Source organism: Narcine bancroftii, chromosome 1, assembly GCF_036971445.1.
Source record: "Narcine bancroftii isolate sNarBan1 chromosome 1, sNarBan1.hap1, whole genome shotgun sequence".
Lineage (NCBI taxonomy): Eukaryota > Metazoa > Chordata > Chondrichthyes > Torpediniformes > Narcinidae > Narcine > Narcine bancroftii.
In genome coordinates, this window is record NC_091469.1 from 365,451,770 (window position 1) to 365,471,078 (window position 19,309).

The 19,309-nt window shown below is 37.4% G+C and overlaps 1 protein-coding gene across 4 annotated transcripts in view; it reads right to left on the reverse strand.

Annotated features, from left to right (window-relative positions):
- Window positions 1-971: 971 nt before the first annotated feature.
- The window catches only part of LOC138750520 (retinol dehydrogenase 12-like), a 77,967-nt gene continuing 59,629 nt past the window's right edge, over window positions 972-19,309 (reverse strand). For all 4 annotated transcript variants that reach the window (XM_069912622.1, XM_069912608.1, XM_069912615.1 and 1 more), the window contains 4 exons: window positions 17,877-17,981; window positions 14,892-15,101; window positions 6,888-7,080; window positions 972-2,174 (listed from right to left, as the gene is read on the reverse strand). In XM_069912622.1, coding sequence (XP_069768723.1) covers window positions 2,072-2,174; window positions 6,888-7,080; window positions 14,892-15,101; window positions 17,877-17,981 — 611 coding nt within the window. In that variant the 3' untranslated portion in view covers window positions 972-2,071. The remainder of the gene's footprint in view (window positions 2,175-6,887; window positions 7,081-14,891; window positions 15,102-17,876; window positions 17,982-19,309) is intronic.

Sequence of the window (19,309 nt, forward strand, 5' to 3'; positions counted from 1 at the left end):
ATTCATTGGACAATGTAATGGTATGATAATTTACTAAGTGCGTGTCCTGAGGTATAAAAAAACGCCTTCTCCAACTAACACTGTTAGTTGCAAGTGTTACAATCCGGTAATAAAGAACCTTGATTTCGACTGGTGTCTGACTCACTCATTCTCGAACAAAGCAGACCTAACAGTGCCTGGAATATATTGGCAAGATGGTGGTGAAGGGCTGGTACAATAGGGACATTGAAAAGGCTCTTAGATAGACATATGAATGTAAGAAAAATTGTGGGTTATTAATTTGAAATAGGGAAGGATTAGATTGTTGTGAAGTAGGTTCACATTGTTCAGCACAACATCACAGACTGAAGGGCCTGTATATTACTGTCATGTTCAATGAAATCTCAATTGCTGGGAGCAGTCTGGTCACTCAGTTATAGGAATGACATTAATATATTGGAAGGAATGCAGAGGAAATTCACCTGGACTAGAGAGCTTGAGTTACAGAGGAAGGATGAATAGGCAGAGTCTTTACTTGTTATAGGATGATAAGGGAGCTTTGATTAAATGAATGCCATTGTTTTCCAGCATAGACAATTCTAGATTTAATTTTAAATCTCTCCTGAGGGTCAACAATATCAATCAGAGGATAGTTCAAACCTGGAACAAGCAGCAAGAGGAAGCAATTGAAGCAGTTACAATCACAATGTTCAAGAGACATTTGGACAAATATATGGATAGGAACTGTTTAGAAAGGTATGCAGGCAAATGAGACTACTCCAGATTGCAGCTTGGAGATGGGTTGAAGGGCTGTTCTATTTTGTATGAATGTGATAATGAACATTTTTGGGTTTATTTTATGGATTTTGGGTTGCTGATCATCTAAATCACCTTAAAAAATTCCTCACATACCATTTTTAAAAAAATGTAACCTATTTTGGTGACTTCAGTTTTAAGTTTGTTTCAAACATACAAAACCATGAAGTGCAACATGTCATTGAAAATTTATTTTCTACATTCGCACTTGGACTTCTTCCATCCTGATATTGATGCAGTCAGTGGCAAACATCATGAAAGGTTTCAGGACATTGTAACCATGGAAAAGCAGTATCATGGCAGTGGAAATCCATCCGTGCTGGTCGACGATTGTTGCACACCAGCACGAGAGGCATCAGATGTCGAGTACAAACGAAAATCAACATCAAAACATTTTTAGATCAGTTGAACTAATGCAATGTATCAGCCCTACAATGCAACTAACATGCTAAATATAGTAAAAATTAATTTAATGTTTCACAAACTTCCTACGTGATAAAGTAAATCTGAAATTATCTTTGTGTTCAGCTTGAAGTTGTCTATCATAATCCCCAATAATTTTTCAGGAAGAAAACATTTTGAAAAAAATTGTGTGCGGTGTAATTAGAACTTCTCAAAGTAATTAATGCCACCCTTTCAATTATCACAAACTGGACTGGAAATTGATGTCATTTTGCTGCAATCAAATCTTCAACTGATACAGAATGGCTCAACTACAAAACCATCTAAGAACAGAAAACCATGTTATCTAACTGCATAACTTTAAAAAAAATCAAATTCACCATGGCCACTGCATCCATTTCTGAAAGCATTGGACCAAGCAGAAAGCTATATGTCACATAAACCGATACATTTTATTATACCACTTTCTATTTCTTCATGAATCAAAGATAGAATAGTCAATTATGGAACATCGTAACAGACAAAATGTTATTTGCCATTCATCAATTTATAATAGTAATGTCTAATAACATAGTGAAGTACTGTAATGAAAGCATGAAAAATCAGTAGACAAGAATAAAAGAATTTTAAATTGTACAAATAGTTTTCTGGAAAAGTATTAAAATGCAAGTCTTTTAATGAATGTATATTTTATGGCAAAACTGTGGTAAATCCATGTATGCAATCTCTGATCTTTTAAATAGAATATCATCATTTATTACAATATTGAAACAAAAGCAAAAACTGCTATTCCACGGTTCAGGTACAACCTCAATTTTATCAATTAAAAATGCATCTAAAATTAACCTTTTTGCTGAGAGCGTGTATTACACTCTCACTGCCAATCAATTTCCAGCATTTGGCAGCTTACTTCCCATAATTTCTTTGCTGCTTCATCATCACAGGCAGCAGATGAACAGGATGCACGATCACAATCACTAGATTTTAAAAAATGAAAACACATTGAAATTGCATGAAATAGAAGTTTTAATTAAATTATTTTCTTCTATTAACATTCCTGTTTATTGAACAGCCTTGTGCCAATGGCAATGCTAACCAGGTTCTCAAAGCTTATAGTCTAGCATACGCGTGGAATTCCAGTCAAACTTTTATTATTATTCCATAGCAACATACTAAGGAACCACATGAAGAAATAATGCCAACATTAGACATCTGTCCTTTCAAGGCACTCACTATGATTAATGACATTCACCTAAAAGAAGCAGCTGAGGAACTTTGGGGGGCATGCGAGGTGCTCTAGTATTTGCCAAAGCCATTTCCTGCTCACCATATAACCACTTAAAGCACAGAACAGGCCAGTTTGGCCCTACTAGTCCATACCGTAGCAAATCCCCACCCTCCTAGTCCCATTGACCAGCACCAGGTCCATACCCCTCTAGTCCCCTCCTATCCATGTAACGATCCAGTCTTTCCTTAAATGTAACCAATGATCCCGCCTCGACCACGTCTGCTGGAAGCTCATTCCACATCCCCACCATCCTCTGCATAAAGAAATTTCCCCTCATGTTCCCCTTATAATTTTCCCCCTTCAATCTTAAACCATGTCCTCTAGTTTGAATCTCCCCCTTTCTTAATTGAAAAAGCCTATCCACATTTACTCTGTCTGTCCCTTTTAAATTCTTAAACACCTCTATCAAGTCCCCTCTCAATCTTCTACACTCCAGAGAAAAAAGCCCCAGTCTGCACCTTTCCCTGGAACTCAGACCCTGAAATCCTGTCAACATTCTCGTGAACCTTCTCTATTTTGTTTATATCTTTCCTATAATTTGGTGACCAAACCTGTACACAGTACTCCAAATTTGGCCTCACCAATGTCTTGTACAATTTCATCATAACCTCCCTACTCTTGAATTCAATACTCCGATTTATGAAGGCCAACATTCCAAATGCCTTCTTCACCACACTATCTACCTGAGTATCAGCCTTGAGGGTACTATTTACCATAACTCCTAAATCCCTTTGTTGCCCTACACATCTCAATAGCCTACCATTTAATGCATATGACCTATTTGGATTTGCCTTTCCAAAATGTAGCACCTCACATTTATCTGTATTAAATTCCATCAGCCATTTCTCAGCCAACACCTCCAGCCTTCCTAAATCAACTTTTAATCTACGGTAATCTTCCTCACTGTCCACAACACCACCAATCTTTGTGTCATCCGCAAACTTGCTTATCCAATTCTCCACCCCTACATCCAGATCGTTAATATATATAACAAATAATAGTGGACCCAGGACCGAACCCTGAGGAACTCCACTAGTCACCGGCCTCCAATTGGACAAACAATTTTCTACCACTACTCTCTGACACCTCCCATCCAACCACTGTTGAATCCATTTCACTACCTCTTTATTTATACCTAATGCCTCCACCTTTTTTCCTAACCTCCTGTGGGGAACTTTGTCAAAAGCTTTACTAAAGTCCAAATAGACAACATCCACAGCTTTCCCTTCATCAACCTTTTTTGTAACCCCCTTGAAGAACTCAATCAGGTTTGTCAAGCATGATCTACCCCTGACAAAACCATGCTGATTACTCCCTATCAATCCCTGTACCTCCAAAAATTTGTAAATACCATCCCTCAGAACACTTTCCATCAACTTGCCCACCACAGACGTCAGACTTACAGGCCTATAATTCCCAGGTTTGCATTTGGACCCTTTCTTAAACAGAGGAACCACATGCGCCACCTTCCAATCCTTTGGCACCACCCCCGTGGCCAGTGACATCCTAAATATCTCTGTTAATGGCCCCACTAACTGTCCACTAGCCTCCCCGAGTGTCCTAGGGAATATTTTGTCCGGTCCGGGAGATTTATCCACCTTTATCTTTTTTAAACACAGCCATCACTACCTCCTCGGTTATCCTTTTAAGCTTCATGACCTCCCCACTATTTTTCTTTACTTCAACTGGTTCAACATTTTTTTCCTTAGTGAATACCGAGGCAAAGAAATCATTCAAAATTTCCCCCATTTCCTCTGACTTCTCACTCAGCCTACCCTCGCTATCTACAAGGGGTCCAATTTTATCTCTCCCTAATCTTTTACTTTTAATGTCCTTATAGAAACCCTTTGGATTTACTTTTACTCTGTCAGCCAAAGCCTCTTCATGCTTTTTTTGGCCTTTCTAATTTCTTTCTTAAGATTCCTTCTACACTCCTTGTAGTCCTTCAACTTCTCAGCTCCCTACTCTTTATACCTCTTGTACACCTCCCTTTTTCTCCTAACCAAATTTCCAATATTCTTCGAAAACCAAGCCTCCCTATGACTTCCAGCCTTTCCTTTGAAATCCACACTGGGACATAACTACTCTGTACCCTCAAAATTTCTTTTTTGAAGATCCTCCATTTTTCATTAACATCCTTACTTGAAAATATCCTGTCCCACTCAATACTCCCCAAATCCCTTCTTATTCTTTCGAAATTTGCTCTTTTCCAATCCAGAACCTCAACTTTAGGCCTCTCCTTGCTCTTCCCTAAAACTACCCTAAAACTAACAGAATTATGATCACTAGACCCAATTGGTTCTTAAACATTAATGTCCGCTACCTGACCTAGCTCGTTCCCTAACAGGACATCCAGTATTACATCGTCCCGAGTCGGTTCTTCTACTAAATGATTTAGAAAACAATCCTGAGCATATTTAACGAACTCCAGCCCATCCAGCCCTCTAACCGTATTGGTATCCCAATCAATGTGTGGGAAGTTAAAATCTCCCATGATCACTACCTTATGATTTTCACACATATACGTTATCTCCCTACAAATTTGTTCCTCTAATTTTCTTGGCCCATTTGGTGGTCTGTAATACACCCCTATTAGCACCCTCTTGCCTCCTCCACCCCTCAATTCCACCCAAACAGCCTCACTGGTTGATCCCTCCATGCCATCCTGCCACCTCACGGCAGTAATGTCCTCCTTAACAAGCAGAGCAACTCCTCCTCCTTTTTTACCCCCTGATCTATCACATCTAAAACAAATGTATCGTGGAAAATTAAGTTGCCAGTCCTGCCCCTCCTGTAGCCAGATCTCACCAATTGCCACAATATCGTGACCCCAAGTATCTATCCATGCTCTCAGCTCATCTACCTTGTTCACTATGCTTCTTGCATCAAAATATATGCATGTCAGAGAATGACCCTCACATATATTCTCTTTTTTACCTTCTACCCTAATCTCCATCCTACCTTTGTTATCTTTTTTATTCCTATCTAGGTGGCCATACTCCCTGGACTCTGCTCTCACACTCTGTTGTCCACCCTCCTGCCAAACTAGAGCAATAACATCAAATGAAAGCCCAGTCGCAAATTTACTACAGGTGCTAGTATTAATCAAGTTAACCTTATTTTTAAGCAGATTTATTTTATTAATAAGATAACAAATGTTTGAATTATCCATAGACAATGGACTCCAGTTCTCTCAAACAACAGAAACTACAAAATTGATTTAGAGACACTAACAAATATCATCAAGATTTTTAAAAAATCTATTGGATTTTGCTGACATATTCCACAATACTTCAACATCTTTCATTTAACTCCAACTTTTTGAAAACTCTGTATATAATTTATTCCATACACTCAATACTTTGACCAGAGTTTAACACATTAAATCCTTCTCATCAGTAAATCCCTTCTTGACCTCATCAACTTGCCCATGCATATAACCAGCTTCAGCATTGTCCTGTATTCTTGGGTCCAATGACAAGACTGAAATAACATCCAAGCCTAAAGTTTTTCACCTTCCCCCTTTCAACCACGATGGTTCAATACCCTTGGTCACACTACTTTTCTCTTGTGGCTCCGTGTAATGGAAGATTCTAACCGTGTTTTTTACTTTTGCAGCCTTTGCTTCTGCAAGGCTGAGAACCTGCTTGTGTTTTAGAATCAGCAGACATAAGCTAAATTCCACCGAGGGGCCAGAGATGCAGTTATCTGACGAAAGGATATCTGTGTACCAAGAACATTTAATCTTCCTGCTTGTTTTGGTCACAGACTGTCAGAGGCCTAGCCTTGATGCAAAATAAACCATTGTATTCAAAGTGATAAGCTGAAAATTATGTTATTCGATAGAAGCCTAGCATGCTTGCTTGCTCGCTTATCTTTCTTACTGTGCTGGGAATAGGTGCCTGGGAAAGCAGTTTTTGGGTAATATAAGCCATGGTCCTGCTGCTGAAGTTTGAGTCTCTCCGAGAGGTGGCAACATCTCTCAGCAAGAAGAAGAACTTCTAGAGTCCAGCCATCGTCCCAGTCGGGGGAGGTGGAGAAGCTGCTACGGCACCCTGACAACCTACTACAAGTGTGCAGTCGTTGCCTCGCTTCGGCAGTTGGGACCAGTCCAGTCGTTGATAAGTATAATTGGGAATGGCTTGCATATTGTAGTTTGAAATCAGCTTTTGAATTTGTAATAAACATTTGTATAAACTGAACTGCCCTTGGTGTGGGTGTGTCTATTTTCTTTCGGTAGCTCAAACACTGTGACCAATCTAAAACGTACAAGTTTACCCAAGACACTCCGCCACCCAAAAATCTTCGTTCACCCTGACTTTGCAAATAATCTGGTAATTGAATACATTTTATGTAATGTTTCATTATTTTTGATCCATTTCAGTTTACTTTCTGCATTTACCTGAAATATTGTCCTGATTCTTTTTCGAGTCCTGGAGCTACAGCACAATAATTTGTAGTTTCTGCTCCACTTGCTGGAGATTTGGTAAAAGGTCGCAGCAATGCCAATCCAAACTGAGTTATACGATTCAAATGTCTGGATAATTCAGTACGGACCACACCTGGATGCAGAGTAAATACTGACACACTTGTCCCTATTAGAGAATAGAAAAAAATGTGACATATGCTCTTGACTAATATTATATATCGATTCCAATACATGTATGTTCCTCAAAATACAAATTTCATTGTAAAATTGTAAACTAGAATAGAATTGCAGCAATTCTATACTTTAAGATTGTAGAATTTCAGATATTGGAATCTAGAGCAAAAAAAAACAAGCTACTGAAGGAACTCCATTTAATTTGGCCAGAACACTTTACAAATGGAAACATCTTTATGTCAAAACAATTTTTTTTTTTATATAAACTCTGCTTTGATATAATTCTTGCAATTACTTTCTGCATCTTCTCCAATCCAACATTTTACAAGATACTGGAATTGCATAAAATAGTCAACTTTATTTATTGTTCATACCATGCTCGCACAGTAGGATGAGATAGCGTTTCTCCAGGACCATGGAACTTATTTACATAGATACAAGTTAGGAAAAGTAGTTAACACATTAAAATATTAAGGTACTAAGATACATATTCTGCAAGTCCATGGTACACTATCTACATCTGTACTGGGAGTTCACGAACCTGATGGCTTGGGAGAAAAAAAAACGGTTTTCCCACTCTGGACGCAAGGCCCGAGTATATCAGAACCTCCAGCCAAATGGCAGAAGGGAGAACAGTTTACATGTGAGATTTGTGGATTATTTCACAATATTTATTACTTTATGTCTGTATCGAGTGTAGTAGATGTCCTTCATGCTTGGAAGAGGTTCCCACTGGTCTCTTCTGCTGACTTCACTATCCTCTGCAGGGTCTTGTGCTCAGAGGTGGTGCAGCTTCCAAACCAGGTGGTGATACAGTTGCACAGGATGCTCTCAATACATCCTTTATAGAATGTAGTGAGGATGGAGGATGGGAGATGAACTTTCCTCAGCCTTTGCAGGAAGTAGAGGTGCTGCTGGGCTTTCTTGGCTATGGAGTTGGTGTTAAGGGATCAGGAGAGATTCTACACCAGTGACCAAAGGATATGAACAAGATTTTTCTTTCACATTAAAATCCTCCAGAAATAAACTCCAGTGCCCATGTTTGACTTAGTTACTTTCTTTATGAATTTTTGTAACTATATTTTTAGATTTCTTTGCATATACCTCATTTTTATCATCACCCTGAGCAGCTTATGACTTGCATTAGCTTACACATGCATGTATATTGAAATACTCTTGCTAATTAAACACCCACTTCCCTGTTTAGCCTATCAATGCAGCAACCATAGTTTATATTCAACTTTCTGTTAAATGATCATGTTACTCATTTTGCTTCCTGTCTATACCTCCATATGTTGAAACCCTAGAGATGTCAACTGTGAAGAATTTCAAAGGTTCTGTTATACTGTTTCTCCACATATGCTGTCTGATCACCTTCATTTTTATTTCAAACTACCAATATCTATCAATGGCATTACCCTGCCCCAAGTTTTGACTTCAATGTAGCAGGACAAATAACTTTAAAATTGATATTGTTCACTCCTTTTCATTATCGAGAAAAGGACCTTGGTCAAGGTTAGGTCAGAACAGAACAACTTTGTGTACTGGACCATGTTGAGATTAGGAAAGAGGAAGTGCTGGATCTTCTTAAAAATATTAAGCTTAATAAGTCCCCAGCCCCGGAAAAGATATACCCCATGTTGTGGTGAGAAGGTAGAAAAGAGATAGCTGGTGTAGGAGCTGACTTTTGCATCCTCTTTGGCCACAGGAGAGGGACTGGAGGATTGGAGAATGTGGTCCCCTTGTTTAAAAAAGGTAATAAGGAGAATCCAGAAAATTATAGACCAGTGAGTCATTATTGTGCATACTATTGGAGAGAATTCTGACAGTATTTTTGAGCATTTGAAGAAGTATAATCTTCTCAGGGATAGTCAGAATGGCTTGGTGAGGGAAGGTCATGCCTCATGAGCCTAATTGAGGTTTTTATTTTTAAAGAGGAAGTAACAAAAGAAATTGATGAGGGCAGGGCAGTGCATGTGGTATATATGGATTTTAGTAAGATACTTGACAAGGTCTCCCATGAGAGACTCGTTCAGAAAGTCATGAGGCATGGGATGCATGGAACTTTAGCTGTATGGATTCAGAATTAGCTTGCCTGTAGAAAGTAGAGAGAAGTTGTGGACAGAAAGTATTCTGCCAGGAGGTCAGTGACTAGTGGAGTTTCAGTTGGATCTGTTCTGGGACACCAGCTCTGTGATTTTTATTAACAACGAAGACAAAGAAGCAGAAGTATGGCTCAGCAAGTTTGCAAATAATACAAAGGTTAGAGGAGTTGTGGATAGTGTTGAACCTTGTTGTAGATGATAAAAGGATATAGACAGGATACAGAGTTGGAAAAGTGGCAGATGAAGTTCAATTTGGTTAAGTGTGAGGTTAGAAGTTTTGGAAAGTTAAACCTGAAGGCTGTGTACAGGGTTATCAGTGTGAAAGAACAGAGGGAACTTGGGGTCCAAATCCATATATCTCTCAAAGTTATTCAGTTTGATAGGATTGTTAAGAAGGCCTATGGGATGCTGGACTTCATTCCTCAGGGGATTCAAAAGTCAAGAGGTCATGTTGCAACTCAAATTTCCACACCGAGTATTGTGTTCAGTTGCAGTTAGCTCGTCATAGGAAGGATGTGGCAACTATGGAGAGGATGTCGCCTGGATTGCAAAATAAGTCTTATGAGCAAGGTTAGCAGAGGTAGGAATTTTCACATTGGAGTGAAGAAGGATGAGAGGTGACTTAATAGAGAGAGGCATAAATAAGGTGGACAGCCAGCACCTTTTCCCCAGGGTGGAACTAGCAAGCACCAGAGGATATCTGTACAAAAATTTAAGAAACTCTTAGGCACATGGAAGAAGAAAAAATAGATTGTTAGGAAGCAAGAAGAATTTAGTTTTTTTTTAAGGTAGGAATACATCGGTTGGCACATTGAGGACCTTGGGGCATTTACTGTGTTGCACAATGTTCTAAAGTTGAATTTTACTGCATTTAAATTGTTATATCAATGATCAAAAGTAAACCTGGAGAATTGCAATATATGGGAAAACAAAAATTCTACCTTGTAATTGTACCTGCTGAATAGAAAAGAAGGATTTTGCCCAATCACTCTTTATTATTAATTTCTTGTGAGGGTTCGGAGGTGGTTGTTTAGAGATGTTATTAAAAAACATGAGTTTATTGATTATGTTAGAGATCATATTACATTTTTTTATTATCAAATGTGGATTCAGTACAAAGTTTAATTTATGGGATGCTTTAAAAGCATATTTAAGGGGGTCAGATTATTAGTTATTCATCTAAAGTTAAGAAACAATATTTGGAAGCGAGATAGATGTTTTAGGGAAGAAGTTACAAGGGATTTCGACAGAAGAAGGCACAGCTATCTAAATTGAAATTACGTTATAATACTTTGCAAACATATAAATATGAGAAAATGATACAAAGGTCTAAACAATATTATTATGAGTTAGGAGAAAGAGCCCATAAAGTATTGGCTTGGCAGTTAAAGACTGAACAAACTTCGAGGGCAACAAATTCAGTGAGGAAGAATTTGGGTGGGTTACCTAGAAACCCCAGGAGATTAATGATGAATTCTGCTCATTTTATCAAGAATTATACACTTCTGGGGTGGTTCAGGATAATGATCAAATTGAGTTCTTTCTGGCAAATTTAGATTTACCTTCTTTGAATTATAAGGATGTGAAGGAATTAGTTTTTTTTTTAAAAACTGATTTAGTCCTTAAGAAGGCGTTACAAACTATGCCTAGTGGGAAATCACCAGGATAAGATGGATTTACAATAGAGTTTTATAAAGAATTCTATGATTTATTGCTTCCACTATTTATGAATGTGTTGAAGCAAGCTACTGAAACGGCTTTGTTTCCAGAGACTTTTTTTAGGGCATTAATTACTGTTATTCCAAAGAAAGACAGAGATACTTTGAAAGTGGGTCCTTATAGACAAATTTCTTTATCAAATGTAGATTACAAAATTGTAGCTAAGGTTTTAGCTAATAGACTTGCAAAATATTTACCACAATTGATACATGTAGATCAAGCGGGTTTTATTAAGAACAGATATTCAACTGATAATATTGTTAAATTGATTACAATAATTAATGCATCAAGAAAGCAACTCAACCAACTAATGATAGTAGCATTAGATGCTGCAAAGGCTTTTGATAGAGTTGAATGGAATTTTTTTTATTTAAAGAGTTAGAAGGATTTAAATTTGGACTGCTCTTTACTGGTTGGGAGAAGGCTTTATATAAAAATCTGCTAGGGTGGTGCCAAATGGACAGATGTCATCTTCATTTAATTTGTCTAGATCAACTAGACAGACCTGTCCACTGTCACCGGCCTTATTTGCATTGGTTATAGAACCATTGGCTCAAGTTATTAGATAGGATGTTAATATTAAGGGAATGAAAGTTGATGAAGAAGAGTATAAAATTAATTTGTTTACAGATGATGTGTTAATATATTTAACACATCTTAGAAATTCACTTGGGCAACTTCAGAATCTTTTTATTTTATTTTTTTATTTTTCACACTATGAACCATATTAACCAAAATACACACAAACATTTCCCTCTTGAATATACAGTGTCATTTTCTCCCCTTTTCCCACCCTCCCTTCCCTCCCTCCTTCCTTCCCACCCCCTCCCTACCCACTAAATATTCAACACATACATTAAAATAAACCCATTAAACAATGTCATCACTCAATGAAAATAAGAAAATTGTATCATCTACTTTTACACACTGAGTCAGTTCATTTCATCATCTTCTCATTCTATCATTTTAGGGGGTGGAGGTCCACGGTAGGCCCTCTCTGTTGTGTTCCATGTATGGTTCCCAAATTTGTTCGAATACTGTGACTTTATTTTTTAAATTATGTTATTTTTTCAAATGGAATACATTTATTCATTTTTATGTACCATTGCTGTACTCTCAGGCTCTCTTCTGATTTCCAGGTGGAGATTATACATTTTTTTGGCTGCAGCTAAGGCTATCATAATAAATCTTTTTTTGTGCTTTATCCAATTTGAGGCCTAATTCTTTACTTCTTATATTACTTAGAAGAAAGATCTCTGGATTTTTTGGTATGTTGCTTTTTGTGATTTTATTTAATACCTGATTTAGATCTTCCCAAAACTTTTCCACTTTCTCACATGCCCAAATTGCATGTACTGTTGTTCCTGTTTCCTTCTTACAGCGAAAACATCTATCTGATACTGTTGGGTCCTATCTATTTAACTTTTGGGGCGTGATATATAGTCTGTGTAACCAATTATATTGTATCATGCGCAACCTCATGTTTATTGTATTTCTCATAGTTCCGGAGCATAGCTTTCCCCATTTTTCATTTTTTATCTTTATGTTTAGATCTTGTTCCCACTTTTGTTTGCATTTACAGCTTATTTCATCATTCTCTTTCTCTTGCAGCTTGATGTACATGCTTGTTATAAATCTTAATTGTCATTGTGTCTGTAATCACATATTCAAAGCTGCTTGCTTATGGTAACCTCAGCCTGCTTCCCAATTTGTCCTTTAAGTAGGCAGTACAAGGAAATAAGACGCCAACAGTGGCGGTTGCTTTAGATGCAAAGAAAGCCTTTGACAGGATAGAATGGAATTATTTATTCAAAGTACTACAGAGGTTCAACCTACCAGAGAAATATATTAATTGGGTTAAAGCATTATATAAGGGACCATTGGCAAAAGTGGATATATATTGAACCAATTGAAATTAAGCAGGTCAACTAGACAGGGATGTCCACTATCTCCCACACTGTTCCCTTTAGCTATAGAACCCTTGGCAGAACTGATAAGAACAGAAAATAAAACAGAAGGGATAAAAATAAAAGAGAAGGAATATAAAATCAGTCTATTTGCGATGACATCATGGTATACTTTACAGAACCAGAATTATCAATAAAAGAGTTACATAAGAAATTGAAGGAATATGGAGAAATATCGGGGCAAATATCAACGCAAATAAAAATGAAAATGTCAATGAATAATGTGGATTTCACAAATGGCAAACACAAGTAATCCGATACCTAGGTATTCAACTAGATAATAATCTCGGCCATGTTTCCAAATTAAATCATCAGCCATTAATGAAGAAATTACAAGATGACTTAGAACATTGGAAAGATTTACCAATAACACTGATAGGAAGTGTAAATTGCATTAAAATGAATATCTTCCCAAGGATACAATACCTATTTCAATCATTACCAATTCCCTTAACAGAGAAATTCTTCAATGAGGTAAAGAAAATAATAAGGAAAATCTTATGGAAAAGGGGGGAAACCAAGGAGAGCGCTAGATAAATTAACAGAATGGTACAAACAAGGGGGCTTACAGCTACCAAACTTTAAGAATTATTATAGAGCAGCACAATTAAGATATCTATCAGATTTTTATCAAACAAGGGAAAAACCAGATTGGACCAGGTTAGAGCTAGATAAAATAGGGGAGAAGGTACCAGAAAATATACTTTATTAAGTGGGATGAAAAACTGTGCAACATAGAAGTTCACCAGTACTGCACCATCTGTTCCACATTTGGAAGAAGATTCATGCAGCAACAGAAAAAAAATTACCAACAACCAAAATTATTATTGACGCAAAATCAACTAATCCCTTTCACAATAGATAACCTTTCCTTTAGAGGATGGGAGAAAAAAGGGATCAAAAAGAATAGAAAATATTTTTTAGGAAATAATTTATTATCTTTTGAACAAATGAAGTACAAATATGGTATAACTCACGGTACAATGTTTGCATAACTTCAGAATCTTTTGAAACAATATGGAGAAATGTCTGGCTATAAAGTTAATTGAGATAAAAGTGAGATATTACCAATTTCAGATGATAATTATTTAGATTGTAAACAGATTATGAAATTTAGGTGGTCTAATAAAATTAAATATTTAGTTGTAACAGTCAATGTTGATTACCAAAATGTATATAAACTATGTATCTTTATTAAATAAAATTAAATTTGACCTGAATAAATAACTCCTGAGAAGTTAAAAACATATGGTTTCAGTTCTTCAGATTTGTGTTTTCATTGCGGAACACAGACAGGTACCTTTTTTTTAAATACACTCAGTATGGATTTGTGAAAAGTTAAACCCTTTTGGGAAAAAATTATGAAGTTTTTGGAAGATTTGTTCAGGATTGAATTAACACTTGATCCATTACTTTTTTTATTGGGTTTACTATAATATTAATGACCGTTTAATATTGGATAAGTTTCAAATTGCATTTATTCATTTGGCATTAGCTGTAGCTAGGAAATGTATTGCAATTACATGGAAGAATGACATTGAATTGAATATACAAAGATGGCATAATGAATTGAAATCATGTACTTACTTAAAGATAACAATTTGTGGAACAATTATTCTTTCTTTGTTAAAATGTGGACTCCATATTTGAAATGTAAGGGTTTGGATATACTGTAAATGGTTTTTTTTAAAAAGATATAAAGGGTTGGCACTCTCCACAACAATGGATGATTACCCCTAATATGTTTTTGGTTCTTGTATAGGGGTAGTTTGGGGAGGGATGTAGGGGGAAGAGGGTTTAGTAGGGGTATTAGATTTTAGTAAAGATTTTTTGTATGTATTTTAAAATCTATAAATAACATTTTCAAAAAAAGGAAAAATGAAAAACATCAGTGCAGTGACATAGGATTTTAACAAAATTAAAATTGCATATAAACAATGCTCAGATTTATCCAGTAATTTTCATTATTGCATAATTCATCTATTTCTTAATAATATTAAACTAGTCTTTACCTTCAAGTTTTCTTGCTAACTCCCTTGTAAACAAAATATTGGCAAGTTTGCTCTGTGCATAGGCTTTCATTGAATTATAGCTCTTCTCGCTATTCAGGTCATCAAACTGAATTGTTCCCATTTTATGTGCAGCCGAAGAGACATTGATGATTCGAGCAGGACCAGATCGCTTTATCAAGTCAATTAGTAAATATGTTAGCAAAAAGTGACCTAAAAGAAAATGAAGTTTGATCATTTTCCATATTTTTAACAGTTTGAAAAGATGAAATGTGAGCAGCTTGCACCACCTGCAGCTTCCAAGTTTGCTTCTTTATTCCATTTCTCAAATGTGCACTCAGTCCTCAAGGTCTTTGTATTCCCTGGATATTTTTTAAAAATGCAAGTATTACTTTCCCTGCCCCTCAAACTCTAATCAAAAGAGATCATATTTATGCTAGAGTACATACATGACACCATATACAATCCTGAGATTCTTTCTCTTGTAGAACCATAGAACACTTCAGCACAAAAACAGACCCCTTCAGCCCTTCTAGTCTGTTCTGAACTATTTTTTGTCAACTGACCTGCACCAGTCCATAGCCCTGCATACCTTTCCCATCCATGTACCTGTCCAAAATCTTCTTAAATATTAAAATTGAGCCTATTCACCACCTCAACTTATAGCTCATTCCACATTCCTACTACTCTCTGAGTGGAGAAGTTCCCCTACTTTTCACAAAACTTCTCCCCTTTCACTCTTAACTTGCTGATCCAATTTACCACATTATCATCCAGATCTTTGATATATTTGACAAACAACAATTGTCGCAGCACTGATCTCTGAGGAACACCACAAGTCACAGTCTCCAGTCTGAGAAGCAATCATCCATCACTACTCTCTGGCTTCTCCCATCCAGCCACTGTCAAATCTAGTTCACTACTTCACCGTGAATACTGAATCTTCCTGACTAACCTCCCATGTGGGACCCTTTCAAAGGCCTTACTAAAGTCCACGTAAACAACTTCCACAGCCTTTCCTTCATCAACTTTCCTGGTAACCTCCTCAAAAAACTCTAAAATTGGTTAAGCACAACCTACCATGCATAAAGCCATGTTGACTATCCCTAATCAGTTTTTGGCTATCTTAGAACACATTCCCATATTTTACCAGCTAATGACGTCAGGCTCACTGGCCAATAATTTCCAGGGTTACTTTGGAGCCTTTTTTAAGCAACATACCTCTGGCACCATACCCATGGCTAAGGACATGGTTTTTGGTAATTAAAGCTGTTTAATCACTCCATCATATTGATGTGATTATTATGTGCACCACAACCATTATTTGCTTTAAGACAGCAATCACTTCCCCCTCTTTAATCTGTATAGATTCCATGACCTCACTGCTTGTTTTCCTTACTTCACATGATTCTGTGCCTTTTTCCTGAGTGAATACTGATGAAAAAAAGCATTTAAGATTTCCCCCCCATCTCTTTTGGCTCCATACAAAACCGACCACTCTGAAATTCAAGGGGATCTATATCGTCCCTTACTATCTTTTTGCTCTTAATATACCTGTAGAAACTCTTCCTTCACCTTGTCTGCCAAAGCAACCTCATGTCTATTTTTGCCTTTCTGATTTCTTGAGGTTTTTCCTCACACTTTTTAAATATATACTCAATTACCTCATTTTCTCCATGCTGCCTATACCTGATATACTTCTCTCTTCTGAACTACATCCCCAATAAACCTCGATCACCAAGGTTCTCTATGCCTATTAACCTTGCTTTTAATCCTGATATAATTAACCTGAAACTAATGGCATTATGATCACTGGACTCAAAATTTTCCCCTACACATATTTGTTTCATCTATTCTGTCTTGTTCCCTAATTGGAGATCCAGTATTGTATTCTCTCTAGTTGGTATAGGTACATGATCCTTTATCCGGACATCTAAAATCCGGAAAGCTCCAAAATCCGGCCAGTGGGACCGGCGGATGAGGAACCGGTGGTCGGGGGAGGCGGCAGAACAATTCGGGTGGGCTTTCGGAAATCTGGAAAAATCTGAAATTCGGAACACACTGTCCCCCAAGGGTTCCAGATAAAGGATCATCTACCTGTACCTCTATATATTGATTTAGATGGAAAACTTTCCTAAACACGTATGACAAATTCCAAGCCATCCAGCCCTTTTACAGTATGGGAATCCCAGTCAATATGTGGACAATTAAAATCTCCTACTATCACAACCTTACGTTTCCTGCAGCTCTTTGTCATCTTTCTACAGATTTACTCCTCTAATTCTTGTTGACTATCAGGCGATCTATAATACAACCCCATGAGCGTGGTCATACCTTTCTCATTTTTCAACTCCACTCATATAGCCTCAGTAGATGAGCCCTCTGGTCTGTGCAGCCTGAGCACAGCTGAGATATTTTCCATAATGAGCAATGCCACTCCTCCCCCTTTCATCCTCCCTCCCCGCTTTCTATCACATCTAAAGCAATGGAAGCCAGAAATATTGACCTGCCAATCCTGCAACCAAGTTTCACTAATGACCACAATGTCATAATTCCACATGCTAATCTATGCTCCAAGCTCATCTGCCTTTCCTACAATAGATGTACTTTAGAACATTTCCACCACGTGCAACTGGTGGACTTCCAATGGTGCATGCATATTTTCGCTCCTCTACTCCTCTATCTGCTCTGACACTCTAGTTCTGTAATTGCTACGAACAAACCCTCCACAGTAAATAGCTAATTTCCCACCCCCCCTCCTCCAATATTTTGGAAATATTATCACATGCAAAATAAAACTGGAATGAACCTCTATCCCATTAGCTGGAAGATAAAATTATCAATAAAACCTGCCTTTACATCAATACTGAAACAGCATTCATCATTGTATTTGACATTCTAAACATTAGTAGAAACAATTACAAGGAAACAAAAAAAAGTTTTTCAAAGAGAACTTTAAAAATATGAATTTTCCATGTATAAACTCACCTAAATGATTGACACCAAATTGCAACTCAAAGCCATTTTCTGTTTTCAAATAAGGACACATCATTACCCCTGCGTTGTTGATCAGAATGTTAACCTCCTGTTGTTCTGAGAAAACAAAATCTTATATTACAATAGCATGAAGATGATCATTAATCTGATTTGTGTTATAATTTTTTTTTAATCAATATTCCTCATTTTAAAAATTGTCAATCCCATTTCTTTTTTTTTAATTACTATGTAACAAAGCATTTGATTCAACATTCAGAAGCATGTACACTATTACAAATTCTAATTTATGGTCAGTTTGTTTGTATCAAGATACAATAAGTACACAAAAAGAGGATCATATGGTCCCATGCAGGTTTTGAACTTAATTTTCAGCATAGCTTAAAGAGCTTATCTGTTGTGTGACAAATTCTTTCAAACAAGAGAATGTTCAAACTAGAAATGGCATACAAAGTTATTAATGGGCAAGTAAAACAAAAATCTGTGGACACCATGGTTGAAGTAAAAACACAATGCTGGAGAAATTCAACAGGTCCTTCATATAGCAAAAGTAAAAAAAACATAAGTGACATTTCTGGCTTAGCTGTTCATCAAGGTATGGAAAATGGACTACACGTGTCTGAACAAAATAATAAAGGGGGGGAGGGAGAAGAAATGTAGTCACAAAGGCAGGAGGTGATTGGTGGAAATAGGAGAGAGGGGACAGCAGTGATCAAGGGAAAGATGGATGGCTAGGTGAATAGAGGGGGGGAAGGGGAGTAGGGAGAGCTGGATAAGAGAAGGGAAGGGGGGGAGGGGAATCAGGTTAGTAGAAACTGGAAAAGTCGATATTAATGCCATCTGGCTGGAGAATGTCCAGACAAAAAAAAATCAGATGTTGTTCCTCCAATTTGCAGGTGATCTTAATGAGATAGTACACAAGGCCATGGACAGACATGCGAGTATAGGAGTGTGACACAGAACTGAAATGGTTGGCCACTGGGAGATCTGTCATTGGTGCAGATGGAGCAAAAGTGCTCAGCGAAGGGATCTCCCAATCTACACTCGGTCTCTCTGATGTAGAAAATGGCCACAAAGGAAGCACTGCATAGGGTTGGGGGGGGGGAGTGTGGATGAATGCATGAGAGAATGCATACCCTACAGAAGGCAGAGAGGGGAAGGTGTATCTGGTAGTTGGATCCTGTTGTGTGCCGAAAATTCCAACAGATAATGCATTGGATGTGGAGGCTGATGGGGTGGTAGTGGAGGATAAGGAGGATTCTATGTTTGCTGCATTGGGAGCAGAGGGGGCCAGGGCAGATGAGCAGGAAATGGAGGAGATGTGGGTAGGGGCTGAGTTTGATGGTGGTGGAGGGGAAGCCATGTTTGTGGAAAAAGGCAGACATTTCAGAAGATCTGACCTTGGGAACAGATGCAGCAGAGAGAGA